This window comes from Carcharhinus amblyrhynchos, chromosome 9 (genome assembly GCF_965287045.1).
Source record: "Carcharhinus amblyrhynchos chromosome 9, sCarAmb.v2.hapA, whole genome shotgun sequence".
Classification (NCBI taxonomy): domain Eukaryota; kingdom Metazoa; phylum Chordata; class Chondrichthyes; order Carcharhiniformes; family Carcharhinidae; genus Carcharhinus; species Carcharhinus amblyrhynchos.
Window position 1 is genome coordinate 111,891,334 of NC_137332.1, and position 27,735 is coordinate 111,919,068.

Below are 27,735 nucleotides of genomic sequence, written 5' to 3' on the forward strand. Positions count from 1 at the left end.
GATCTGGATCTCACACCGAGTTTCACCAGAGTGGTTTTAATCGGCACTGGGTTCAGACTGAAGAGAAATGTAATGGAATCTCGATCCCTCCCATCTCCACCCCTTCTCCCCATTCTATCTCTCCACCTCTCTCTCTCTTTCCACTGTCAACATCCCGGGAGCCCAACCTGCCCCCGACTGAGTTCAATGATTTCCCTCCGTTATCCTTGAGACCGCGCCAGTTGTTATCTCCAGTGCGAAAGTGGCGGCGACATGGCCCACTCTGTCATAATAATTCCCTGAGTGCTGCAGTGAACATTATCAGTAAATACCTGAACTGAGGATGTGCGGCAGTAACACCGAAACTGAAAGCGGTTTGAATGAGGAAGTGCTGAGTGTGAACATGGCTTCCAGACAACAGATCCAGAATTTGACCGAGGAGACAATTTGTCCCATTTGTCTCGATTTCTTCACAGATCCGGTAACACTGGATTGTGGACACAACTTCTGCCGCTCCTGTATCACCCAGTGTTGGGAAAAGAAGGAGATAAACTCCTGCCCGGAATGTAGAGAGGAGTTTCCGGGAAGAAACCTCAGGGTAAATAGGACCTTAGCGAATCTGGCCGAGAAAGCTCGACAATTAAAGCTGAATCCGAAAGAGAAGGAAAGTAAACTTCACTGTGAGGAACACCAGGAAGAACTGAAGCTGTTTTGTGAAACTGACAAGAAATTGATCTGTCTGATTTGTAGAGATTCGCGGGAACACAGAGAGCACCGCTTCCTGCCCATTAAAGAAGCTGTTGAAATCTACAAGGTAAAAGGGGAATATTATTTACCTGATTGTTTTATCACATTTTCAACATCCAGCACTTTCATTCTGTGATTTTCTCTCCCAATCCCAGGATCAGCTCAAATCTTCCCTCGATTCTCTCACAGAGAAGAAATCGGCGGTTCTAGAAATGGAAGAGAAGCAGAAAGGGAAGATTTCTGAAGTTAGGGTAAGGTCTCCCTGTGCTGATTTTGTGGGATCTCGGTTAGTTTTGTTTCCTTTATCACGGGACATTAATTATGTTTTACATTTCATTGGGTAGGAACAGTCGAGCAGTCTGCAGACCCACATCACATCCGAGTTCACTAAAATGCGCCAGATTCTCACTGAGAAAGAGCAGCGATTACTCAGAGATCTCAGGGAAGAAGAGGAGAGGATTCTAGAATCAATGGAGAGAAACCTTCGAGAGATTCAGGAGAATTTAAATTCTATTGAGGAGAAACTCTCAAAGTTGCAGAAACAGATGGAGCAAAAAGACCAGCTGATATTTCTGAAGGTGAGGGAATATATTGCAGCTCTGTTCAGGGAAACTTCAGACAGTCACTAAATCACTGATGGCAATGGTGAAATTAATATAGAATTTACTGAAAAATACTAACTGAATTGAACAGAATTGTGTGTCCCTTCCGGAACCGTTTTCCTGTTGTCTCGGATCTAATGGCTCCCACACTATCTGCAGATTCCCGGGAATTCCTGTAACCTCGTGAGAATGAGTTTCCTTGATTTTCACACTTGCTTTGTGATTATTTCCATGTTCCCCGAGTTCAATGTATCCCTGGAACTCCCATTGTAATCCGGTTCCAGTTCCATGTTGTGTGTGTGTGGGTGTGTCTGGGACGGTGTGTGAGTCACTGTGTCTGTGAGCAGGACTGATGTTCAATTCCAGTTTATTTGACGCTGCACAATCTTCCTTCCAAAATGCATCACTTTACATTTCCGTGTGAAATCTCATCTGCTCTGAGTCTGCTCATTTCACCAGCGTGTCTAACTGCTCCTGAAATCTGTTACTGTCACCCTCACTGTTCCTGATTCATTTCTTTCAGGAGGAAGCTTGTCGGAAGAGAAGGTAGGACATGTTCTTTACTGCAACTCTGCAGTTTGGTAAAATAAAGTCAGTGAAGTGTTATTATTTATTGGTTGTCACAACTTTAAGTAGTTGGTCATTCGTTACCAAGACATCACACACTGCAGGAAATGATAAGCTCCGCGTATACACACAGACGAGAACTTTATGATAACTCACCTCATTACAGTGATTTTACATAACTGTTCTACGATATTGTAATAAATAACCGGGAAGTGTAAATAATACAACCAGGCCGGAAGTGACCACTTGCCAGATGTTGGCTGTTAGTGTCTGTGACCTTCCCACTGACCCTGAGAGAACCGCGCAGTCCATGTTTCTGAGGAGTGGGTCACCCATGTTCCTGCCTGGAGCCTGACCAACCCGAGAAAGTCTCAGGTTAAAGGGAGAATGGATTCTAAGTTTATACGAAATAAAAATTGACTCTGCGTCCTTAACAACACAGCACTTGTATTCATATAGAACTTTTATTGCAAATTAACACTGTAAGGAGTTTCACAGGAGCATTATAAAGTAAATTGACACTGATCCAAACAAGGACATATTAATTTGGATGATAGAGGTAGATTTCAGAGAGCGTCTTCAAGGAAGAAAAAAGAATGAAAGTTAGAGAGGATCAGGGAGAGAATTCCAGAGCTCAGGACCTCGGCAGCTGAAGGTCCAGCTCCCAATGGGGGAGTGACTGAAATCAGAGATGTTCAAGGTGTCGGAAGTAGAGAAGAGCAGGATTCTGTGGGGCCAGGGATTGCAGAATTGGATATTCAGCTTTGGGATGTTTTCACCCTTTGTCTTTGTTCCACAAACGTTGTTTATAATACAGCAAGTGGACAGGCAAAATATTTATCCTTTCCTGCAGTTTGTGATGTCTGTTATCAGGTTTTGAACCTTTTTCAGGACATGGCTGTTTCCATTCTCTGCCCTTGAATTTAAAAGTTACTCCTTTCTCATTTAGAGAAACAAGATTAACATTTCACTTTGTACATTTTCTCTGTCATCAAAGTGCTGTAAACTTGACCATTTAAGTAAGTTCTAAAATCTTCTAACAAAGACAAATTCATAGCATCATTTTTACCATTTACAGGATTAGTGAGGAGATTCGCAAACTCTCAGTACCTGCTGCCGCCCTGCCTATCAGAAAGTACAAAGACCTTTTACAGTACAGAGCATGGAGAGAAATGATAAACTTCATTAACCCCGGTAAGTCTCATATTAATTGTCCTGCTTATCAATCCAGTTGTAAATATATTGAATGGGCTCCAAAGATCCAGCTTAAATGCTCACATTTCCGGTTGTTAATACCTGCAGTCTCCCCATTCTCATATTTCTCTTTGAGGTTCCTCTGGGTACGTGTCTGAAGCCATCAGCACTGTGTGTCAAAGCAGTGAAGGGATCTGTATAACCAGAGGAATAGAGCACCAATCTCAGGATGTGAAATGGAATTGCTCCAGGAGACTGGACTGGTCTCGTCTGTCATTGTGGGAAACATTTTTTTTGTCATCATTTATCAGGAAGACACACAGACATTAGAGAGCAAGTGTTAAACGGCAGATAATCTGTTTGGTGGAATTCGATACCTTAATCAAGAGGATGGATGCAGAAAGTGCGAGTCCGCAGTGGATATGGGAGGGAACATAAGAACATAGAAATAGGAGCAGGAGTAGGCCATCTAGCCCTTTGAGCCTGCCCCGCCATTCACCAAGATCATGGCTGATCTGAAGTGGCTCAGTTCCACTTTCCCGCTTAATCCCCTTGCCTACCAAAAAACTATCTACCCGCATCTTAAACATATTTAGCGAGGTAGCCTCAACCACTTCAACGGGCAGAGAATTCCAGAGATTCACCACCCTTTCAGTGAAGAAGTTCCTCCTCAACTCTGTTCTAAACTGCCCCCCCACTTATCTTGAGGCTGTGCCCTCTAGTCCTGCTGTCCTTTCTGAGCAGGAAGAACCTCTCCACCTCTACCCTATCCATCCCTTTCATCATCTTATACATCTCAATGAGATCTCCCCTCATCCTTCTAAACTCTAATGAGTACAAGCCCAGTCTATTCAGCCTCTCCTCATAGCTCAACCCCCTCAACTCCGGTATCAGCCTAGTGAACCACCTCTGCACTCCCTCCAAGGCCAAAATATCCTTGTGCAGGTGCAGCGACCAAAACTGCACACAGTACTCCAGCTGCAGCCTCACCAGTGCCCTGTACAGTTGCAGCAAGACCGCCCTACTTCTATATTCAATCCCCCTCGCTATGAAGGCCAGCATCCCATTTGCCTTCCTGACCACCTGCTGCACCTGTAGGCTGGGTTTTTGCGACTCATGCACAAGGACCCCGAGGTCCTTCTGCACCGTAGCATGCTGCAGCTTTTCGCCCTGTAAGTAGTAGTCCTTCCTACCATTATTCCTACAAAAGTGGATAACCTCACACTTGCCAACATTGTATTCCATCTGCCAGGTCCTCGCCCACTCGCTCAACCTATCTAGATCCCTCTGCAGACTTCCCACACCCTCCGCACAATTTGCCGTTCCACTTATCTTGTGTCATGAGCAAACTTCGACACCTTACACTCGGTTCCCTCCTCCAGGTCATCTATACAAATGGTAAATAGCTGAGGCCCCAGTACCGATCCCTGGGGCACTCCACTAGTCACCAAGCGCCAATCCGAATAGCACCCATTGACACCCACTCTCTGCCTCCTATTTGACAGCCAATCCCCTATCCACGCAAAAACCCTACCCCCAACTCCATGCCCCCTAAACTTCTGTAACAACCTTTTGTGCGGCACCTCATCAAACACCTTCTGAAAATCGAGAAACACCACATCCACCGGTTCCCCTCTATCCAATGCACTAGACACATCCTCACAGAATTCTAACAAATTCGTCAGACACGACTTCCCCTTAACGAAACCGTGCTGCATCTGCTCTATCAAACAACTCTTCTCAAGATGCCTTGCTATTTTCTCCTTGATTACGGATTCAAGCGTATTTCCTACAACAGACGTTAAACTAACCGGCCTATAATTCCCTGCCTTTTGCCTGCTACCCTTTTTAAACAGCTAGGGGTTTCCAGTGGAATGTGGTGATCTTATTGAAATGTTCAAGATCCGGAATAAACGGGTGGTTATAAACGTCCACAGATTTCACACAGTCACAGAGTCTAGATCAAAGTAGATATAGCTTTAAATCTAGAATAGGGAGGATGACAGGGCAGTTTGGATTGAGTGAGGTTGAATTTTTGAGTGACTCCATTGATGTCGTGAACCAGTGAACCCATCGCTCACTCGATGAATTTGATCTGAGGGCTGATCTTCAGAACAAAATCACTGTCCAGTTTCCCACGGGTTTGCAGTGTGGGAAAATGTTCTCTCATTCTGAGGAGAGAACAGGGGACAAGAAATCCTCATGAATACACAGCAGGAGTGAGAGAGAAAGGAGCAACAAGCAGGAGTAAGAAAAATAACTCACCTCCTGGTCACAGAGAAATCATCAAAAGCTCCCTTCATTCCTGCAGTGTGAGCCTAAACACTTTAGAACCAGTGGAATCGTTTTGAGGAACAGTCAGTGTTTGAATGTAGAAAATGAGAAAACCAATTTCCAAACAAGATCACAGGAATAGCATTTGATGATGATGGAGTCTTCTGTTTTGATGTTGTCGTTTCCGGTATAAATATTAGAAAGGAAACAGAGCAAATAACTCCTTATATCATTTCTATTAGGGTTTCCAGTGGTCCCTTTAAGACCAGGGATTAATTGTACAGATTGTTCCTCTGGGTGGGGCATCACCATCGAATGGAAGATCAAGATTGTATTGAGTCTCCAGTTATATCAAATGCCTCCAGTTTGCACAGGAAATGTGACTTCTCCTTATGTTTAGTGTGGGAACACTGGATTTTGCTGCTGCTACATTATTGTGGGGGTTTGATCTCGGCCATTCTTTATATTCTGATCAGTCATCTGACCTGCCATTCATCTTTGCTCAGGTAGTGAACTACAGATGGTGGGTCCTCCCATTGGGGATTTTCTTTCTAGTAGGAATATATTTATTCTGAATATTCTAAAATATCATCTTAAATGTCTGCCATTGCTTCTCTATCGATATATTCCCAAGCCTGGGGGCCCAGTTCACTACGACTAGCTTAGCTTTCATGACCAGATAGTTGCTCCTACTTAAGTTTAAAATACCGAACTTAGACCCTCTCTTTTCCCTTTCAAACTGGATTTCAAATTCAATCATATTGTAGTTGCTGCGGCGGCGTGCTGCCTTACTCTGAATTCATTAATTATTCCTGTCACATTACTCAAAGACAAGTCTAATATAACCTACTCGCTGGTTAATTCCAGAACATTCCGCTATGAGAAACTTTCTCGAAAGAATTCTGTGAACTCCCCATCCAGGCAACTACAGCCTGATTTTTCTGTTATTTTTAGATGAAAATCGCCCATGATTATTACTGTCTCTTTATCTGTGACCCACATTGTGGCCACTGTTGTGAGGATTGTAGACCACTCCCAAAATTGAGTTCTTTCCCCTACTATTCCTCATCTCCAAACCAATTTTTAACGTATCTCCTGAACCAAGATCATCTCCAGCTACTGCACCAATGGGGTCCTTGATAAACAGTGCTCCCCCTCCACCTTTACCTAACTTTCTATTCTTCTTGAATGTTATTAAATGTTGTCCTTTCCTCCTGCAGCAATGTCCCTGTAAAGTTATCAGATCATATTCATTTACTTCAATGTGTGTAATCAATTTGGTAACTTTATTATGAATGTTGTGTGCATTCAGATACAGAGCCTTTAGTTTCATATTTTTATTATCTTTGTACGATTTAGTGTTGACTGTTGGTGTATTTGTAGGTTTTATCTGTTTGTCCATTCCCGTTATTCTCTGATCCTCGTTTCCCATATTATTTTGATGGTTTCTTGCCTTGAATCTCCCCCTGGATTTGCCACATATATTCAAGTTAGCTTACCCTCTGAGTTTAGTTTGAAGCCCTCTTTACTTCCCGTGTTATGCAATTTCCTGGAACACTCATTCTAGCAGTTCAGGTGTCGACTGTCCCAACAATCAGGCGGCATGGGGGAGTGGGGGATGTGGCAAGATAGCACAGTGGTTAGCAGGGACTTGGGTTCGATTCCCAGCTTGGGTCACTGTCTGTGTGTAGTTTGCACGTTCTCCCTGTGCTAGCTTGGGTTTCCTCTGGGTGCTCCGGTTTCCTCCCACATTCTGAAAGACATGCTGGTTAGGTGCATTGACTGGAACAGGGGCCAGACTGTGGCAACTAGGGGAATTTCACAGTAACTTCATTGCAGTGTTAATGTAAGCCAGTGCTCCACAAGGCTATTTCCTCAGTCCAGTCCTCAAACACCTATGACCATGTGGCCAAATGCCCCTCCAGCCCAATATTCAAATTTGCTGATGATACAACCGTAGTGGGTCAAATCTCAAACAATGATGAGATGGGCTACAGGGAAGAAATAGAGAATCTGGCAATATGGTGTGACGACAATCTCCCTCAATGTCGTAAAATGAACGAGAGTCATCAACTTCAGGAAATGTATTGGAGGATATGCTCCTGTCTACAAAAACAGGGAGGAAGCGGCAATGGTCGAGAGCTTCAGATTTCAAAGTGTTCAGATCACTAATAGCCTGTCCTGGTCCCTCCATGCCAATACAATAGTTAAGAAAGATCAACAGTGCCTGTACTTTCTCAGGAGGCTTCGGAAATTTAGCATGACCACCATGACTCTCACCAACTTTTACAGATGCACCTTAGAAAGCATTGATATGGCTCCTGCTTTGACCAAGCCTACAACAAACTACAAAGTGTAGCCTAATCCATCATGCAAACCAGTCCCCCATCCATTGACACTGTCTACACTTCCCGCTGCCTGAGGGAAAGCAGCCAGCATAATCAAGTATCCCGTGCACCCTGGACATATTCTCTTCCAACTTCTTGTATCTGTCGGGAAAAAGATACAAAAGTCTGAGAATACGTACAAACCAACTCAAGAACAGCTTCTTCCTTGCTGCCATCAGACTTTTGATTGGTGTTATTACATATTAAGCTGCTTTCTCTTCACCCCATCTGTAACTGTAACACTATATTCGGCATCCTATACTTTCCTTCTCTCATATGTACTCTATGAATAGTACTTTTCATCTGTATAGCCTGCAAGAAACAATATTTTTCACAGTATAAATGTGACAATAATAAATCAAATCAAAACAACCCACTGTCCCCAATACTGGTGCCAATGCCCATGATTCAGACACCAGCCTTTGAACATTCATCTTTGCCATCTCATTTTCCCTCTGCCAGTTTACATGTAGCTCAGGTAATGATCCAGAGATTATTACCTTTGAGGTTCTGCTCCTTAATTTGTACCGAGCCTCTCATGGTGACTACGCCCTTTACAGACATCCCAAATACCCCTGCTTGTGTGACCACTTCCCTCCAACCTCAGTGTCCCAGCCCACAATATCACCCTGATTGACCATTAGTGGAGTGGACCAGGACAATCTTCTTTGCTTGTCCTGTCTATGTCTTTGGTACCTAAATAGTCCATGTCAACTGGATCCTCCCACTTAGTGAAAATTCCTCTCCAGCTCAGAACTCTGGTACGATCAAGCAACTGAATTGTCTTGGCTCTCGCTTTTGCTGCAGAGATCAGTATCTGTGTCCCACACTATATTGTCCCCTACTGCAACCACATTCCTGTTTGTTATCCCCCACTTGATAGGCTTCCTGTATCATAGTGCCATGGTTCGACTGCTCACTCACTTTTCAGCCTTTGTTTTCATCCACACAGATTATAAGCACCTCAAATCTTTTCAACAACTGCAAAGTCTGAGGTTCCTCCATTACTGTCTGCTCACTCCCTTTCCTTGTCTCGCTCTCGATCACATCTTCCTGTCACTCACTGCTGACCAAAACAGATGACCCTATTCTAAGAGGTGTGACCATATTCCAGATCAAATTATCCAGGGATTTCTCCCATTCCCTTTCATTGTGCAGTGTCTGCAGTTCAGCCTCTAACTCACTCATTCTGATCTGGAAGTCCTCCAGCTGCTCACACTTTCTGCAGATGTGTTAGTCATGGATTACCTGGACATCCAAAATCACACATTCCTCAACTGCAACATAACACCTGTCTTGCATTGTTCCTCATGTTATCTACTTAAATTTAATTAAATTACTCACTTAATTAACTTAGAATAATTCCAGTGATAACCACATTTCTTTCCCCTGTGCATTTCATTCCCACATGAACCTGATTCGCCCCTCACTCAGTCTCCATCCCAGTCCAGCGTAGTCACCTGTCTCATGCACCTATTACTGGCCATGCATTTTGAAAGGTGTGTCTTATTTATAGACCGTCTGCTGAGTCGCTTGCTAGTTTTACTTCCTGCTGCACTGATTAACACTCATGAACGAACTGATTTCAGGTGGTTGACAGATAACTGCCACTCCAGATAGTTCTCTAGTTAACATAGAATCTGGAAGCAGGAGTAGGCCATTTGGCCCTTCAAACATGCTCTGCTTTTTATTTTGATCATGGCGGATCATCAAATTCAATATCCTGATCCCCCCTTCTCCCCATATCTCTTGATCCATTAGCCCCAAGAACTATATCTAATTTCTTTTCGAAATCACACAACATTTTGGCCTCAACTACATTCAGTTATTGTGAATTCCACAGATTCACCATCCTCTGGGTGAAGAAATTTCTCCTCACCTCAGTTCTAAAAGGTTTACCGCTTATCCTCAAACTAAGACCCCTCGTACCAGACTCCTCCACGATTTGGAACATCCTTTACGAATCTATCCTGTCCAACTCTGTTAGAATTTTAAAGTTTCTATGAGATCCCGTTTTCACCCTTCTAAACTGCAGTGACTATAATCCTAACCGACTTAGTCTCTCTTCATGTGACAGACCTGCCACCCCAGAAATCAGCCTGGTAATCCTTCGCTGTATTCCCTCTATAGCAAGGACATCCTTCCTCAGATAAGGAGGTCAAAACTGCACACAGTAGTCCAGGTGTGGCCTCACCAATGTGCAATATAATTGCAGCAAAACATCCCCATTCCAATACTCAAATCCTCTCATGATGAAGGTCAACATATCACAGCACAGGAACACGCCCATTGGCCCTCCAAGCCTGCATCGACCATGCTGTCCAACTGAACTAAAATCCCCTGCCCACACAAGAACCATATCCCTCCATTCCCACCCTATTCATGTATTTGTCAAGACTCCCCTTAAAAGCCACGATCGTATCTCCTTCCATCTCTCTCGGCAGAGAGTCCCAGACACCTGCCACCCTCTGTGTAAAAAAACTTACCTCGTACATCTCCTATAAACCTTGTCCCTCGCAACTTAAACTTATGCTCACTAGTAATTGACTCTTCCACCTTGGGAGAAAGCTTCTGAATATCAACTCTGTCTATGCCCCTCATAATCTACCAATTCGCCCCTCAACCTCCATCGTTCCAGTGAGAACAAAACAAGCTTCTCCAACCTCTCGTCATATCTAATGTCCTCCATATCCCCAGGGTCTGATGGGATATAGCCCAGAATACTGAGAGAGGCAAGGGAGGAAATTGCTGGGGCCTTGAGTGAAATCTTTGCATCCTCACCAGCTACAGAGAAGGTCCCAGAGGATTGGAGAATACCTAATGTTGTTCCTACATTTAAGAAGGGTAGCAAGAATAATCCAGGTAATTCCAATCCGATGAGCCTTACTTCAGTAGTAGGGAAATTATTGGAGAGGATTCTTCGAGACAGGATATATTCCCACTTGGAAATAAGTGGACGTATTAGTGAGAGCCAACATGGTTTTGTGAAGGGGAGGTCGTGTCTCACGAACTTGATCGAGTTTTTCGAGGAAGTGACAAAGATGACTGATGAGAGTAGGGCAGTGGATGTTGTCTACATGGACTTCAGTAAGGCCTTTGACAAGGTCCCTCATGACTGACTGGTGCTGAAGCTGAAGTTGCATGGGATCAGAGGTGAACTAGCAAAGTGGATAAAGTCAAAGAAGACAGAGCATAGGAATGAAAGGGTGAGTTTCTGAATGGAGGGCTGTGACAAGTGGTGATCCTCAGGGATCAGTACTGGGATCTTTGCTGCTTGTAATATATATAAATGATTTGGAGGAAAATGTAACTGGATGGATTAGTAAGATTGCGGATGACGAAAAGGTTGGTGGATTTGTGGATAGCGATGAGGACTATCAGGGGATACAGCAGTTGGAGACTTGGGCAGCGAGATGGCAGATGGAAATTGATCTGGACAAATTTTTTACTCAGAGAGTGGGTGCCTGGAACTGGGTTGCCGGGGATGGTAGCGGAAGCGGATACCGTAGTGAGTTTTAAGGGGCGTCTTGACAAGTACATGAATTGGAGGGAACAGAGGGATATGGTCCCCAAAAGGGTAGACGGTTTTAGTTAAGTTGGACAGCATGGTCAGTGCAGGATTGGAAGGCCGAAGGGCCTGTTCCTTTGCAGTTTGTTAAACTGATCCTTTTTCCGAAATCCCGACTGTGCCCAAGTTCACCATTATTTTCTCAGTGTTCAGTTATTGCATCATTTGTTACGGATCCTAGCATTTTCCTTCGGACTAATGTCAGGCTAACAAGTTTTTCATTCTCCATATTCTATCTCCCTTCTTTCTTAAACATCGGAGTTATATTTGCACCTTCCAATCTGCAGGAACAATTGCAAGGTCTGTAGAATTTTGAAAGATAACCACCAATGCATCAACTTTCTGGACAGTCACTACTTTCAGCATCTGAGATAGAGACCACCAAGTCTGGGGAAATTTATCTACTTCAAATCTCATTCATTTCTCTATTTCTTACAAGCATAAACGCATCTTGTTGTTCCTCATTAATGCCAGTCACCTGATCCTCCATTATTTATGGGAGGTTTTTAATGAATGGTGATCATTGACATTTGGACAGATTATTGAGAAAGTCTGTGTGTTCTACGTTGGTCATGTCATCTAACATGAGGTTTGAGGTGTGTGTGAGACCAGTGCCTGGAGCTGTGAGGTAGCAGCCGAGCCAATGCACCACTGTGCGTTGTGTTTCTTTCAAATTATGGAATCTTATGGCTTTATCCTCTTAGTGAGTAATTAGGATTTCATTTTAATTCATGCTTACCTCGTTCATTATTCATGTATAAGATATATAGCATTAACTGTTTGCTTTGTTGACTCTTTCATAGAAAAAATTATTCCTCACTTCCCCACTTACTCTAATTCAGGGTCCTGGCGAGTCAGAGACAATGCAGACAGGCACAGGGTGTTAAGACACCAATCCATCACAGGGCACACACTCACACACAAAAATTAAAGGGGCAATTTAACATTGCCAATCCACCTAATCCACACATCATTGATGTGGGGAGGAAACGGGAGCACCCGAAGGAAACCCATGCAGACACAGGGAGAACATGCAAACCTCAACACAGACAGTGACCCAAGGTTGGAATTGAACCCATGTCTCTGGAGCTGTGAGGCAGCATTGCCAACCATTATGTCCTGACGCTGTCTCAAAAATTATTGTATTTCTTTCAAATTATTGAATCTCATGACTTTATACCCTTCTTCAGTAACTGGGATTTCAAAGTTGCTCTGTGCACCAAAGAAACGTTGATTGTTCCTATTCTGAACATAACCAAATATGGAGCCTCATCCAATATTGTAACAAATTTGGGGTCTGGTCTGATATCGCACTGAGAAACTCAGAACTTTAGTGTAGAGAGGGATCTGGATGTCCTGGTGTAAAAATCACCAAATCTTTGTCTGCATTTACAGGAAGTAATTAGGAATATCAATGGAATGTTAGTGTTTATTGGAAGGACAATCAAATTTAAAAAACTGTGCCTGCAAGCATACAGGGCCTTAGTGAGGCTGCATTTGGAGTAATGTGCAATATTTTGATCTCCTTACGTAAGATCATGAGATCATAAGACAAAGGTAGGCCATTTGGCTCATTGAGTCTGCTCTGCCATTCAATGAGAACAGGACTAGTCTGATGTGATAATCCTCCAATTCCATTTTCCCACCTTATTTCCATAACCCTGATTCCACTACTGATTAAAAATCTGTCTCTCTCAACCCCAAAGATATGTTCCAGTCTTTATATCTCTCTGCGGTGAAGAGTTCCAAGAATTCACTACCTCTGAGAGAAGAAATTCCTCCTCATCTCTGTCTTAAATGGATAAGCCTTTGCTCTGAGAATATGCCCTTTGGTCGTGGACTCTCCCACAAGGGGAAATGAACTATCAGTATCCAAGCTGTCAAGCCCCCTGAGAATCCTGTATGTATCAATAAGGTCACCTCTCATTCTTCTTAACTCCAATGAGTACAGGCCCAACCTACCTAGCCTTGATTGTTAAAAATATCCCGCCATATTTGGAATCAGTCAAATTAACTTTCTCTGGACTGCTTTTAATGGTGGCACGTCTTTTCTGAGTTCAGGGGATGAAAACAGTATTCCAGGTGTGGCCGAACTAGTCACTTGTACAGTTCTAGCAATACCTCCCTATTTTCATACTCCATTCCCTTTTCAATTAAGGTCAATATTCCATTTGTCTTCCCTAACACTTGCTGAGCTTGCATGCCAGCTTTTTTGTGATTTGTGCACAAGGATCCCAAATCCCTCTGTGCTGCAGCTTTCTGCAGTCTTTCTCTATTTAAATAATATCCAGCTCCTTTATTCTTCCCACCAATCTGCATAACTTCACATTTTCCTGCATTATTTTTCATCTGCCAAGCTTTCACCCACACACCTAATTTTTTTTATCCCTCTGTAGACCCTGTCATCCTCAGCACTTGCCTTCCCACCTATTTTTGTGTCATCTCAAATTTAGCAGCAGTACATTCACTTCCCTTATGCAAATTATTAGTATACATAACATAAGAAATGACCATTGAATTAGAGACGGATTCCTGGGATGAAGAAAGTTATATTATCATGAAAGCCTGAGCAGATTTGGCCTATATCCATTGGAGTTTAGCAGAATGAGAGGTGATCTTATTGAAACATAGAAGACACTGAGGGGACTCGACAGGATTGATGCTGAGTTGATGTTTCCCTTGTGATGGCGTCTTGTATAATGCACATTTTGAAAATTAACAATCTCGCATTTAATACAGAAATGAGATTTTGTTTTCTATCAGAGGGTCATTTGTGTTGGAATTCTCTACCCCAGTGAGCAGTGGAGGCCGGATCACTGACAATATTCAATCAGATCAGTCATGATCTTGTTCAGAACAGGCTTGAGGGGCCGAATGGCCTACTCCTGTTCCGAATTCTTTTGTTCTTGGAATTGAGGTTTTGTGTGATATCTTACAGACTCGGATTGTGAACAATCTGTACAGTGACATTTACACAATGTTTCACAGAGATATCACCTCCCACCCGCTGTCTCCAGCTTTCTCTCCTCTACCTCTGTCCCCTCTCCCTCTCTCCTCAACCTTGACGGTCACCCCCACCCCCCCCCCACTCTCCTTCTCACAGCCTGTCTTCCCTTTCTCAAATTCTCCTTCCCCAACCCTGCTATCTCTCTCTCCTTCCACTCCCTGCCACTTATGCGCTCCTCTGCTCACATGCTCCCCCCTTCTCCCCACTAACTTCTTTCCACCTACATTCTCTCCCTCCCCTTTCTCCCTCTCTCACTCATCTCCCATTCTTCCTTTGTCTCTCCCTCTTTAATCCGTCTCTTCTTCCTACTTTGTGTGGCATGGTGGCTCAGTGGTTCGCATTGCTGCCCCAAAGAGCCAGGGATCTGCTTTCGATTCCTGGTTTGGGTCACGTCTGTGCAGAATCTACACGATCTCCCTCACGTCTGCGTGGGTTTCCTTCCACAGTTCGAAAGACATGCTGGTTCGCGATGCTAAATTTTCCCTCAGTGTACTCGAACAGGCACCAAAGTGTGGTGACGAGGGGATTTTCACACTAACTTCATTACAGTGTTAATGTAAGCCTACTGGTGACACTAATTAACTTGGAAATCAATCTGTCCCGCAATCTCTCTCCCATTTCCCACAACCATCCCATCTCCCTGCCAGCCACTCATTTGTCCCTCCTGCTCCCTGACCCTGCTCCTCACCCACTCTCTCTCAGCACCTTCCTATTCTCCCCCATCAACATATAATCTCTCTCCACCTCACCTCCTATCCCCTTCCCTCATCATTCTGGTATACTTCTCCCCCTCACTCTCTTCTCTTCAGACTCTCTCCCCTTTCCCTCTCTCTCACATTCTTCCCTGCCCCTCCTGCTTTATTTCCCATCCTGTCTTTACACGGAAGGGTCTGTTTATTTCTTCCTCCCACACTATCTGCCTTCCAGATCCTCTCTCTACTCTGCTCTTTCTTTCTCACCCACTATCCCAATCCCTGTCATCTGCTCTGCCGTTCTCTCTCCTGCTTCCACACTCAAAACATCCCACTCTGAATCTCCCACATCCCACTCTCAATCTCCCTCTTTACACACCGGTTCCCTCCAGTCCCTCTCATTCTTGCCTCTTTTGTCTCTTCCCAACTGCACCCCTCCACCTATCCTCTCATTCCCCCCTCCCTATCTCTCTGTCACTCACTATCTTCTCTCCGCTCTTCCCTGTCTCTCCTTCCTGGTCTATTCCCCCTCCTCTCCCCTCCCTCCGGCTCCATATTGCCATCCCATTCCTACTTCCACTCTCTCCTCCCCCTCATTTTCCCTTCCCCCTCACAAACCTCTCTCCTCTCTTCCTCACTCCTCACACTCTCTCCCCTCTCCACCCGCTCTCTCTAAATCACTGACTGTGTTATTTTCACTTTCCCCCAGCTCCAGCCTCTCTGACTCTGGATCCGAACACAGCGCATCCCCAGCTCATCCTGTCTGAGGGCCGGACCAGTGTGAGACTCGGAGACGAATGGCAGCTGCTGCCTGACACCCCGGAGAGGTTTGATTTCTGGCCCTTTGTCCTGGGATCAGAGGGATTCACAACAGGGAGACATTACTGGGAGGTGGAGGTGGGGGAGAAGACACGGTGGGATCTGGGAGTGGCCCGAGAGTCTGTGAAGAGGAAAGGGGCAATCGACCTGAGCCCTGAGTCTGGATTCTGGATGGTGAGGCTGTTTCCCGGAAGTGGTTATTCAGCCCTCACCTCCCCGTCACTGACCCGCCTCACCCCGAGTGTGAATCTCCGGAAGATCGGGGTTTCCCTGGACTATGAGGGTGGACAGGTGTCATTTTACAATGCGGACAACATGTCCCATCTCCACACTTGCACCCACACTTTCACTGAGAGAATCTTTCCCTTCTTCAGTCCGGGATCGAATATCGACGGGAAAAACTCGGCGCCGCTGACAATCTGCGGGATTAAAGGTCTCTAACAGATCCATCCCATAATTTCACACCGTCTCCCTGCCTCCTGCCAGCTGTAAATTGATGGAACCTGTTCATGTTGTGGTTATTATAAAGAATTATAATTTACACTGGGGGGCTCCATGATTACATTTATAAAATGATTCTTCAAACAAAACAATCTGTGAACCGCTGGAATAGAAACAGTTTTTCTCAAAGATTCCACAGTTCATCATTAAATCCAAGAAGCAGAAACTCAACATGTTGTTTGTGTCTGTCACTGAGTGAGGGAGGCGGGATTCCGGGGAATTTAGAAGCCGACTGGCCGGAGCTCCTGTCACTCAGAGCGAGGGAGGCGGGATTCCGCAGAATGGTGAAGTCGATTGGTCAGGATGGATGTCATTTACATTGAGGGGGCTGTCCGGGGGGACAGTCGAATGGTCGCTATAACTGTCAATCAGAGAAGAAGTAGGTGCTCTTGACACCGGGAAGACTCCGGTCACAGAGACTGAGGAGGCGGGGTTCATGAAGCTTAGAAGGCGATTGGTTCACGCCCCTGTCGCTCTGCGCCTGAACACCGATTTTTGGAGAGTCTGAAATACGATTGGTTCAACCACCTGTCAGTCATCACGAGGCAGGCGGGATTTCGAGTGGTCCGTAAGACAATTGGTTATTGTGTCATTCATTCAGATTAGGAGGCGGGTTTCCGAGCAATGGGGAGGTCGATTGGTCAGTATGACTTATTGACATAAAAGGAGGCCGTCCCCGGAATGTGGAGGGCGATTGGTCAGTGCCGCTGTCACTCAGACTGAGAGCGGTGAGGTTTCAGTGAAGCCGGAAACGGATTGGCCTTCTCCGCTGACACGCAGCGTCACAGGGACGTTGCCAATTGGGGAGCGGGACTGGCCAGAGCGCTTGTCACTCATCTGAAGAGAGGCGGGATTGCGGAACCTTGGAGGTGATTGGCTGCATCTCTTGTCCCTCAGTGCCGGGGACTCCCCTCGCCCTGTTCCCCCTCCGCTTCATTGCGTTCCCCCTCTCCCTCGCCCCATTCCCCTTACCTTCTGCCCCTTCCCTCTACGCCCCGCCTCTATCGCTGCCCTCCCTGCAGTGTAGGTACACCCACTACCGTGGAACTCCCACCCACCTGACGAAGGAACAACCTATTCCGAAACCTTGTTGCATTTGCTCCAAATAAACCTGTTGGATCTTAAGCTGGTGTTGTGAGACCTTTCTGTGTACGTACATCCACAGCGCTGCGAGGGAGGGAGCTACAGGATTTTAACTTCTCGGGCAGTGAAGGAACATTGTTATATTTCCAAATCTGGACGGTGGGTGGCTTGGAGGGGAACTTTAAAGTGTTTTTTTTCCAAAAATATACTTTATTCATAAAAATCTCAAGTAATCTATTGCAAATGTACAGGGCTTCGAATAGCAAAACAATGTGGAATCAGAACATTTTTACAGATCTGTCCAAATTACAGTGACTACATTTCAATACTTAAAAACTATATCCATGTCTCAATATTTCCAGATTTGTGCTAATTACAATGATTACATTTCAATACTTAAAACTATATACATGCCTCAATAAATTACTGTGTGCCGTTAGTGCTCAGATTGGCACGCAGCTACGCAGGTCGAGGGTGTTCTGCAGTTCCTGGGCCCTCGGTCTGCCTCCGTTAAAAGGCCTTACAGTGTGGCCTTTCCCCATTGTGCCTTTGCGGCGGCTGCCCCAAGCTTCAGCCCATCCCTCAGCACGTAGTCCTGGACCTTGGAATGTGCCAGTCTGCAACACTCGGTCGAGGACAGTTCTTTCAGCTGGAAGATCAGCAAATTTCGGGCAGACCAAAGTGTGTCCTTCACCAAGTTGATGACCTTCCAGCAGCAGTTGATATTTGTCTCGGTGTGCGTCCCCGGAAACAGCCCGTAGAGCACAGAGTCCTGCGTCACCGAGGTGCTCGGGACGAACCTCGACAAATACCACTGCATCTCACTCCAGGCCTTCTTTGCAAAGGCACATTCCACAAGGAGGTGTGCGACCGTCTCGTCAGCCCCGCAGCCACTTCGAGGGCAATGTGCGGTGCTGTTGAGACCTCGAGCGTGCATAAAGGATCTGACGGGGAGTGCCCTTCTCACCACCAGCCAAGCCAGATCTTGGTGCTTGTTTGTCAGTTCTGGTGATGAGGCGTTCTGCCAGATGACACTGACAGTCTGCTCAGGGAACCATCCGACAGGATCCGCCGTCTCCTTTTCTCTCAGGGCCCCAAGGACGTTTCGCGCTGACCACTGCTTAATCGCCGTGTGGTCAAAGGTGTGTTTGCGGAAAAATTTCTCTACGAAGGACAGGTGCTGCGGTACGGTCCAACTACTCGGAGCGTTCCACGACAGTGTGGCCAGACCCATCCTTCGCAACACTCGAGACAGGTAGAACCTCAAAAAATAGTGGCACTTGCTGTTGGTGTACTGGGGATCTACGCACAGCTTGATGCAGCCGCTGACAAACGTGACCATCAGGATGAGGGCGGCGTTGGGAACGTTTTTCCCTCCGTTCTCTGGAGATTTGTGCATCGCCTCCCTCCGGACGCGATCCATCTTTGATCTCCAGATAAACTTGAAGATGGCCCGCGTCACTGCTGCAGCGCAGGATTTGGGGATAGGCCACACCTGTGCCACGTACAACAGCACAGACAGCACCTCGCACCGGATTACCAGGATTTTCCCTGTTATGGAGAGCGAGCGTTGCTCCCACAAGCCGAGTTTCTGCCTGGCTTTCGCAATGCGCTCTTCCCAGTTTTTGGCGCATGCCCCTGCCGCTCCGAACCATATCCCCAGCACCTTCAGGTAATCTGACCTGACGGTGAAGGGGACAAAGGATTTGTCGGTCCAGTTCCCAGAGAACATGGCCTCGCTCTTACCCTGGTTGACTTTGGCTCCCGAGGCCAGCACGAACTGCTGGCAGCCCTGGAGGAGCCTGCGAACAGACGAGGGGTCCGAGCAGAAGACAGCCACGTCATCCATGTACAGGGAGGCTTTGACCTGCGTGCCTCCGCTGCCTGGGATTGTCACCCCTTTGATGCCTGGGTCGCTTCTGAGGGCCTCGGCAAAGAGTTCAATGCAACACACAAAAAGGACGGAGGAGAGAGGGCAGCCCTGTCTGACTGCAGACCTGATTTGGAAGCTATCTGTTTCCCACCCATTGACTGAGACTGCGCTACTGATGTCTGTGGAGAGCAGTCGGATCCAATTGCGGATTCCCTCCCCAAAACCCATCTTGGAGAGCACATCCATCATGTAGCTGTGCGATATTCTGTCAAACGCCTTCTCCTGGTCGAGGCTGATGAGGCACGTATCCACCTGCCTGTCCTGCACGTAGGCGATCGTATCCCTGAGTAGCGCGAGGCTGTCAGAGATCTTCCTGCCGAGTACAGCACAGGTTTGATCAGGATGGATGACTGACCCCAGAGCAGACTTGACCTGGTTGGCGATGACTTTGTCCAGAATTTTGTAATCCACGTTCAATAGTGAAATGGGTCGCCAATTCCGAATTTCTTCCCTCTCCCCCTTCTGCTTGTAGATGAGGGTAATGATGCCTTTCCTCATGGATTCTGACATCCTGCCCTCCAGAAGCATACTCTCGTATACTTCCAGGAGGTCCGGGCCTGTCAAGTCCGACAACGCCGAGTAAAACTCCGCCGGTAAGCTGTCGCTTCCGGGAGTTTTACCCTTCTGAAAGAACTCGACGGCCTTGGTCAGCTCGTCCAGAGACACCGGTCTGTCCAGGCTGTCCCACTCGCTGTCGTCTAAGACCTGCGTGATAGACGACAGGAAAGATTGGGAGGCCATGCTGTCTGTCAGCTTCAGGTCATACAGTCCGACATAGAAGGATTTGCAGATCCTCAGAATGTCAGACTGCGATGACCCTACTGAGCCGTCTTCTTCCTTCAGGCTGCTGATCACAGAGGTTTCTCTGTGTACCTTCTGGAAGAAGAAACTCGAGCACTTTTCGTCCTGCTCCACGGAGCGGACCCTGGACCGGAAGATGACTTTGGCGGCCTCCGAGGCAAAGAGCGAGGCTTGCTGGCTCTTCACCTCCTGGAGCTCCTCCCTGACATCAACCCCCATCGACTGCAGTTGGAGCAGTTCCTGCATGCTTTTCTGGAGTCGGGACATGTCCCCCCGTCTCTCCCTGGCCTTCTGAACCCCCTTGCGAATGAAGAACCTTTTGATGTTGTCTTTGATGGTTTCCCACCAGAGCGATGGAGACTCAAAGAAGGGTTTGACGCTCCTCCAACCGTGGTAAACCCTCCTGAGTTCCTCGAGGTTCTCTGGGGTCAACAGTTCTACATTCAGCTTCCAGGACCCCCTGCCCACTTTCTGGTTTGCCTCCAGCTGACAGTCGGCCAGCAGGAGGCAGTGGTCAGAAAAGAACACTGGACTGACGTTGGTGGGCCTGACCGTGAGCGTGCGGGACACAAACATAAAGTCAATCCTGGAGCGAACTGACCCGTCGGGCCACGACCACGTGTACCTGCGCTGCCCTCCGTCTGCTGGGTTGCTGAAGACGTCGAGCAGCTTAGCATCTTTGACCGTCTCCAGCAGGGCTCTGGACGTCGCGTCGTTTGTTTTCAGCCCTGCTGGATCGGTTGGCCTTGTCTGTGATACAATTAAAATCCCCACCCAGAATGACCGGCCTGGAGGTGGTGAGCACCAGTGGCAGCTGCTCAAAAACTGCCAGCCGCTCGGTTTTGACGGCAGGGGCATACACATTAATCAACCTGAGGGGGCAGTTTTTGTACGTGACGTCTGCTACGAGGAGGCGTCCCCCCACCACCTCCTTAACTTCGGAGATGGTAAAGCCACCTCCCCGCAGCAGGATGCCGAGGCCCGAGGAACGGCAGTCGTTCCCACCTGACCAGATGGACGGTCCGTGGGACCACACACTCGACCAACGCCTGTAGCTGCTGAGGTGAGGTATCCCACACTCCTGCAGGAACAGCAGGTCGGCCTTGACGTTGGCCAGGTAGGATAATGTGGACGCACATCTCAACCCGTCTTTGACACTGCGTACGTTAACCGAGGCAAACTTTAAAGACATTTTTTTAAGTAGAAAGAGATTTGGCAGTTCTTACATGTCCGTCAGACAGCACGCACCAGGTTCCGCATTCCTGTGGCGCTGACGGAATTCTGCAGGGTGTCAGGGCTGATGTAACCGTCCGACCCTGCCTCAGATCCTTGGCAGCGACCGGGTGACATCGTCGGAGTCACTTGGCCGTCGTTTTGCGTCGGGGTTGCTGGCCGGTCTTTGTACCAGGCGGTGTCAGCGTCCTTGTTCCTGTTCTGCGGAGTCGGGATCGCCTCGGCCGCAGTGTTGCCTCCATCGTCTGGGTGGTCTGCTGGTGCTGCGATGGCGTTGGTTGTCTCTGTCACCTGTGGGTCCAGCGCCGCTTTTAAAATGAGCCTCTTGCGGTTCTGTCGTCTGGCAGCTTTCCTCTCATCATCTGAGGAGACGTCACCGCTGAAGGGTCTCGCTGCCACGGATTTCCTTTTCCGGATGTTTCTCCTGGATTTGACGCACTGCCAGGGGTTCTCAAGATCTGTGCTCTCCTGTTCCATGGCCTCTGAGTCCTCTGTTGGTGGTGCTGACGATGCGTCCTCCTGCTGCACTGGGGGGTCCACTCGTCCTTCAGAAGCTTTCTCCGGGCCTGCTTCTGTACCGGTGGTCTTTTCCTCTGAGGTGGCAGAGGCGCTTGCCTTCTTCGCTCCGCCTCTGGTGATCTGGGCGTAAGTGACCTTCCGCTTGGGGCAGGCTCTGTAAACATGGCGAGCCTCCCCACACAGGTTGCAACATTTGCTGTCTTTGCAGTCCTTTGTCGCGTGCCCCTCCTTCAAGCAGTTTCTGCAGAAGGTGGTGCTGCAGTTTGCGGCAAAATGGCCGGTTTTGCCGCAAATACGGCACACTCGTGGCTGTCCCGCATAGTACAGGAAGCCTCGATTCCCCCCGATGGCAAAATTGGAGGGCGGGTGCAGGAGGCCTCCGTTGGGGTCAGTCTTGAGAGTTACTCTCACCTGTCTCTTACAGGTCCAGATCCCGTACTTGTCCATCACGTCCACGCTCTCACCCTTCACTTCCACGTACCTGGAGAGGAACGTCAGCACATCAGCCGCAGGGACGTAGGGGTTATACATTTGGAAGGTGATAACCCGGTTCCGCTGGGACGGCACGATGAACAGGGGCTCCGCCGTCAGGATGGAGAGGGGCCCCTCTTTGCCTTTCTCCTTGAGGGCTGTCAGGAACTTGAGGCATCCTGACAGGCTCCTGAAGCTGACGTCCACGTAGGGCTGGTTGTTGTATTCAGCCACACCGTAGACGTCTGCTGCTTGGAACCCATAGCACTCGAACAGTACCTTCTTCACGACAAATTCACGGCCCACGGGCGAGTCTCCTCCCGAAGCCTTCACCCGGATGGTGTTGGGCAGCCCTTGGCCTGTAGCTCTCGATGCAGCTGCAGCCATAGCTCGATGACACTGAGTCGTACTGTACCGGCGTTAGGTCCAAGCCAGAGGCTTGAAACCAGCATTAAGATCCACCAATAGCAGCAGAGCTCAAGTGTTGTAAACGGTCGTCTCCCGGTCGTCTGACGCCTGCTTCTTCAATCCACAACGCCCATCGAAATCCAATAGCTCTTTCAGCAGAGATCGCCACACAGACTTGATCTTAGAGTAGGTGGGAAACACTAATGCAATGTTTCGGGCTTACCACTCCTTCAGACCAGATCTTCTGCTTCCCACTTTTTGATAAATGTTGCTCGTCCGACTTCTCCCAGAATGCACCAGTGAAGTCCCTCAACTACTGCGACCAGATGGTTAGGTGCATTGGCCATGCTAAATTCTCCCTCAGAGTACCCGAACAGACGCCAGGGTGTGGCAACTAGGGGATTTTCACAGTAACTTCTTTGCAGTGTTCACGTAAGCCTTACTTGTGACACCAATAAATAAACTTTAAACTTTATCATTTGAAAGAAGAAAAATATGGTTTTGAATCCAGAGTTCCGAACATGTACCAGCCAACACTTGGTGCAGTACTGAGGACATGCCGCACTGCCAGAGGTGCTGTCTTTTAGTTGAAACGTTTACTCGAGGAACATGCCATTAATCAAAGGCATTAAAAATGATACATAATAGCATATTAGGTTGGAGCAGGAGTAGACCATTCGGCCCTTTGAACCTGCTCTGTCATAGAGCAATACAGCAGGAAAACAGGCCCTTCGGTCCAACTGATCCATGGTGCCCTCCCAGCAATCCCAACTGCCCGCGTTTGGCCCATATCAGAACTACATAGAATCCCTACAGTGCAGAAGGAGGCCATTTGGCCCATCAAGTCTGCACCGACCACGATCCCACCCAGGCCCTATCCCCATAACCCCACGCATTTACCCTAGCTAGTACCGCTGACACTAAGGGGCAATTTAGTATGGTCAATCCACATTACTTGCACGTCTTTGGACTGTGGGAAGAAACCGGAGCACCCAGAGGAAACCCACGCAGACATGGGGATAATGTGCAAACTCCACACAATGTCCCGAGGTCGGAATTGAACCCGGGTCCCTGGCACTGTGAGGCAGCAGCGCTAACCATCTGGAAAATTTTTACCCACTCGCTCAGCCTCTCCAAGTCCCTTTGCAGCTTCTTTGTATCCTCCTCACAGCTCACACCGAGTTTTGTGTCATATTGGAAATAACACATTTAGTCCCTACATCTAAAACATTGTGAATAGCTGAAGCCCAAGGTACTGATCCTTACAGTCCCAAACCCATCACAGCTGGCCCACCTGAAAAAAGACCCATTTATTCCTGCTCTCAAATTTCGCAATCCAAGACAATGTATTACCCACCATCCCCCAATCCCATGTATGCTAATTTTGCTTATTTTTGAGTGGCCAGGAAGTGCTAGAAAGTAAGGTACATTTCTTAATCGTCATAGAGTATAGACCCTTGGTGAGACCACACCTGGAGTATTGCCATAGAGGGAGTGCAATGAAGGTTCACTGGACAGATTCACAATCCCTTGATTCTCTATTGTTTCTGGGGAGTTTTTTTAGCATTTCCTCTCTTTTTATTCATTGGACTAGCACTGCCTTTGAACTAGTTTGCTTGCCAAGCTATTTCAGAGGGTATTTCAGAGTCAACCACATTGCTGTGGCTCTGGAGTCATATGTAAGCTAGACCAGGTAAGGATGGTGGATTTCCTTCCCTGAAGAACGTTAGTGAATCGGATGGGTTTTTCCGACAATCGACAATGGTTATCATCAGACTTTTAATTCCAGACTCAAGTTTCACCATTTGCTGTGGCGGGATTCGAAGCCAGGACCCCAGGACATTACGCCGAATCTCTGGATTGCAAGTCCAATGACGATACCTCTAAGCCACAGCCTCTGACGAAACAAGGGCACATGAGAACCACCTCAGTAAATCAAACATTGCATGCGAGCAACACAATGTAACCTTGTCAGTCCAACCAATGTCTCAAATCAACATTTAAAAACTAGACTCATAGGACACCTTTGTGCCATTGCAACGGGCAACAAAGAGAGAAAAAACACAACCCAGAGGTTAGACACGCAACAAACCCCATTACCAAATAGTCTGAATCAAACGTAAAGGACGAGATTCTTTGATTTTATCTGACTTATTATTGTTGTATGTGTGAGTATGCAGTGAAAAATATTGTTTCTTGCATGCTATACAAAGCATACCACTCATAGAGAAGGAAATGTGAGAGTGCAGAATGTAATGTTACAGTCATAGCCAAGGTGTAGAGAAAGATCAACTTAATACAAGGTATTTCCATTCAAAAGTCTGATGGCAGCAGGGAAGAAGCCATTCTTGAGTTGGCCTCAGACCTTTGTAGCTTTTTCCCGATGGAAGAAGCTGGAAGAGACAAATGTCTGGGGCATGTGGGGTCCTTGATTATGCTGGCTTCTTTTCTAACGCAGCGGGAAGTGTAGACGGAGGCTGGTTTGCATGATAGACTGGGCTACATTCATGACCCTTTAGTTTCTTGTGGTCTTGGACAGAGCAGGAGCCATACCAAGCTGTGATACAACCAGAAAGAAGTTTTCTACAGTGCATCTGTAAAAGTTGGAGAGAGTCGTAGCGGACATGCCAAATTACCTTAGTTTCCAGAGAAAGTAGAGGTGTAGGTGGGCTTTCTTAACTGTAGCGTAAGCAGGGGGGATTCGGACAGGTTGCTGGTGATCTGGACACCTAAAAACCTGAAGTTCACCAGCCTCCAGGCCCCTTGGCTGGAGGTGGTGTGTTGTTTGTCAGCGGGATTCTCTGGTTCCCATCGCCGTCAGTGGGAATTCCCATTGATGTCACCCCATACCAGCGGGAAACCCATGGATGGGGGTGTGCTGCCAGCAGGACTGGAGAATCTCACTGGCGTGAATGGCCAGAGAATTCTGGCCTAACAGGGAAACTCAACCAGGCTAAACATCGAAAAAATCTTCCTGTCTAACACAACCCCTGGCCCAGCTATTTTGGACACCAACACTAACAGAAGAACTATCTCATCTACGACCAACATTTTAATATTGAGCTTATGTATACAAATATAGACTGCGATAGACCCCAATCCTAAACTCCAAGTAACCCACACTACTCACTCAAACCCTAAGTCTGACCATAAACCTTACCCTAAATCTAACCCGAAAACTAGCCCTAAACACAAACCTAATCCTAAACCAAACCCTACATCCAATCTTAACTCTAAATCTAACCTGAAACCTAACATTAAATGCAAATTTAATTCTAAATCTAACCTTATAAGGCCACAAGATGTAGGAGCATAGGTAGGCCATTCAGCCCATCAAGTCTGCTCCACCATTCAATGGGGCAGCACGGTGGCACAGTGGTTGGCACTGCTGGCTCACAGCACCAGGGACTGATGTTCAATTTCTGGCTTGCGTCACTGTCTGTGTGGAGTTTGCATGTTCTCTCCATATCTGCGTAGGTTTCCTCCCGATGTTCTGGTTACAAAGATGTGCAGGTTAGATAGATTGGCCATGCTAAATCGTCCCTTCGTGCCCAAAGATTGTGCAGGTTAGGTGGATAGGTCTTGCTAAACTGACTGTTCATGTCCAAAGATTGTGCAGGTTAGGTGGATTGGCCATGCTAAATTGTCCCTTTGTGTCCGAAGATGTGTCGGTTAGGTAGATTGGCCACGCTAAATGTGTTGGGTTTTGCTGGGATAGGAGTAAAGTTAATCTGGTTTATTCAACATGGGCTGGGGACACACCTTCAGAGAGCAATGGTCCAAAAGTCCAAGTGACCACAGCTATTTTATGGGGCAAAGGGCACATTGATCTGTGCAGGTTTCATTCGCTTATTTACAGATATAACAAACTTTTATTCTAAGCCTGTTATCGCTGTTAGCATTAAACCACATTAACCAACACATTACATCAGCAGCAATTATTACCGTTTATCTTGTTCCCAGCATGAACCTTGCCATCGCCACTGCCCACCCCCACTTCTCCTTCCCCCTCCCCCAAACCCCTCCCCTCAACCCCAATCCCCCTTTCTCCCAACCCCTTCCTCCCACACCCTCCCCCACCCCCTCCCTTTCCCACCACCCCTTCCTCCCACACCCTCCCCACCCCCAACACCTTCCTCCCACCCCCTTCCCCTCCCCCACCCCCAACACCTTCCTTCCCACCTCCTCCCCAACACCCTCCTTCCCACCTCCACCAACACCCTCCCTCCCACCCCCCCACCCACAACACCCTCCTTCCCTCCCCCAACACCCTCCAACCCACCCCCTCCCCCTCCCCCAACACCCTCCTTCCCACCCCCCATCCCCTCCCCCTCCCCCAACACCCTCCTTCCCACCCCCCCACCCACAACACCCTCCTTCCCTCCCCCAACACCCTCCAACCCACCCCCACCCCCACCCCAACACCCTCCTTCCCACCCCCCACCCGCTCGCCCTCCCCCAACACCCTCCTTCCCACCCCCCCACACCCTCCCCCTACCCCTCCCCCTACCCCTCCCCCTCCCCCTCCCCCAACACCCTCCTTTCCACCCCCCCACCCCTCCCCCTCCCCAACACCTCCTTCCCCCCCCCCACCCCTCCCCCTCCCCAACACCCTCCTTCCCACCCCCCCAACCCCTCCCCCTCCCCAACACCCTCCTTCCCACCCCCCACCCCCTCCCCCTCCCCAACACCCTCCTTCCCACCCCCCACCCCCTCCCCCTCCCCAACACCCTCCTTCCCACCCCCCACCCCCTCCCCAACACCCTCCTTCCCACCCCCCCACGCCCTCCCCCTCCCCAACACCCTCCTTCCCACCCCCCCACCCCCTCCCCCTCCCCAACACCCTCCTTCCCACCCCCCACCCCCTCCCCCTCCCCAACACCCTCCTTCCCACCCCCTCCCCCTCCCCAACACCCTCCTTCCCACCCCCCACCCCCTCCCCCTCCCCAA

At 47.9% G+C, this 27,735-nt stretch overlaps 1 protein-coding gene across 1 annotated transcript; it reads left to right on the forward strand.

The window, feature by feature from the left end:
• The first annotated feature begins 382 nt into the window (after nucleotides 1-382).
• Nucleotides 383-16,277, forward strand: LOC145348205 (nuclear factor 7, brain-like). The gene is made up of 7 exons (XM_080196416.1): nucleotides 383-793; nucleotides 882-977; nucleotides 1,071-1,304; nucleotides 1,488-1,577; nucleotides 1,852-1,874; nucleotides 2,974-3,089; nucleotides 15,727-16,277. Exons 1-7 carry the CDS (start codon nucleotides 383-385, stop codon nucleotides 16,275-16,277), a joined length of 1,521 nt encoding a protein of 506 aa, XP_080052542.1.
• Nucleotides 16,278-27,735: the final 11,458 nt, after the last annotated feature.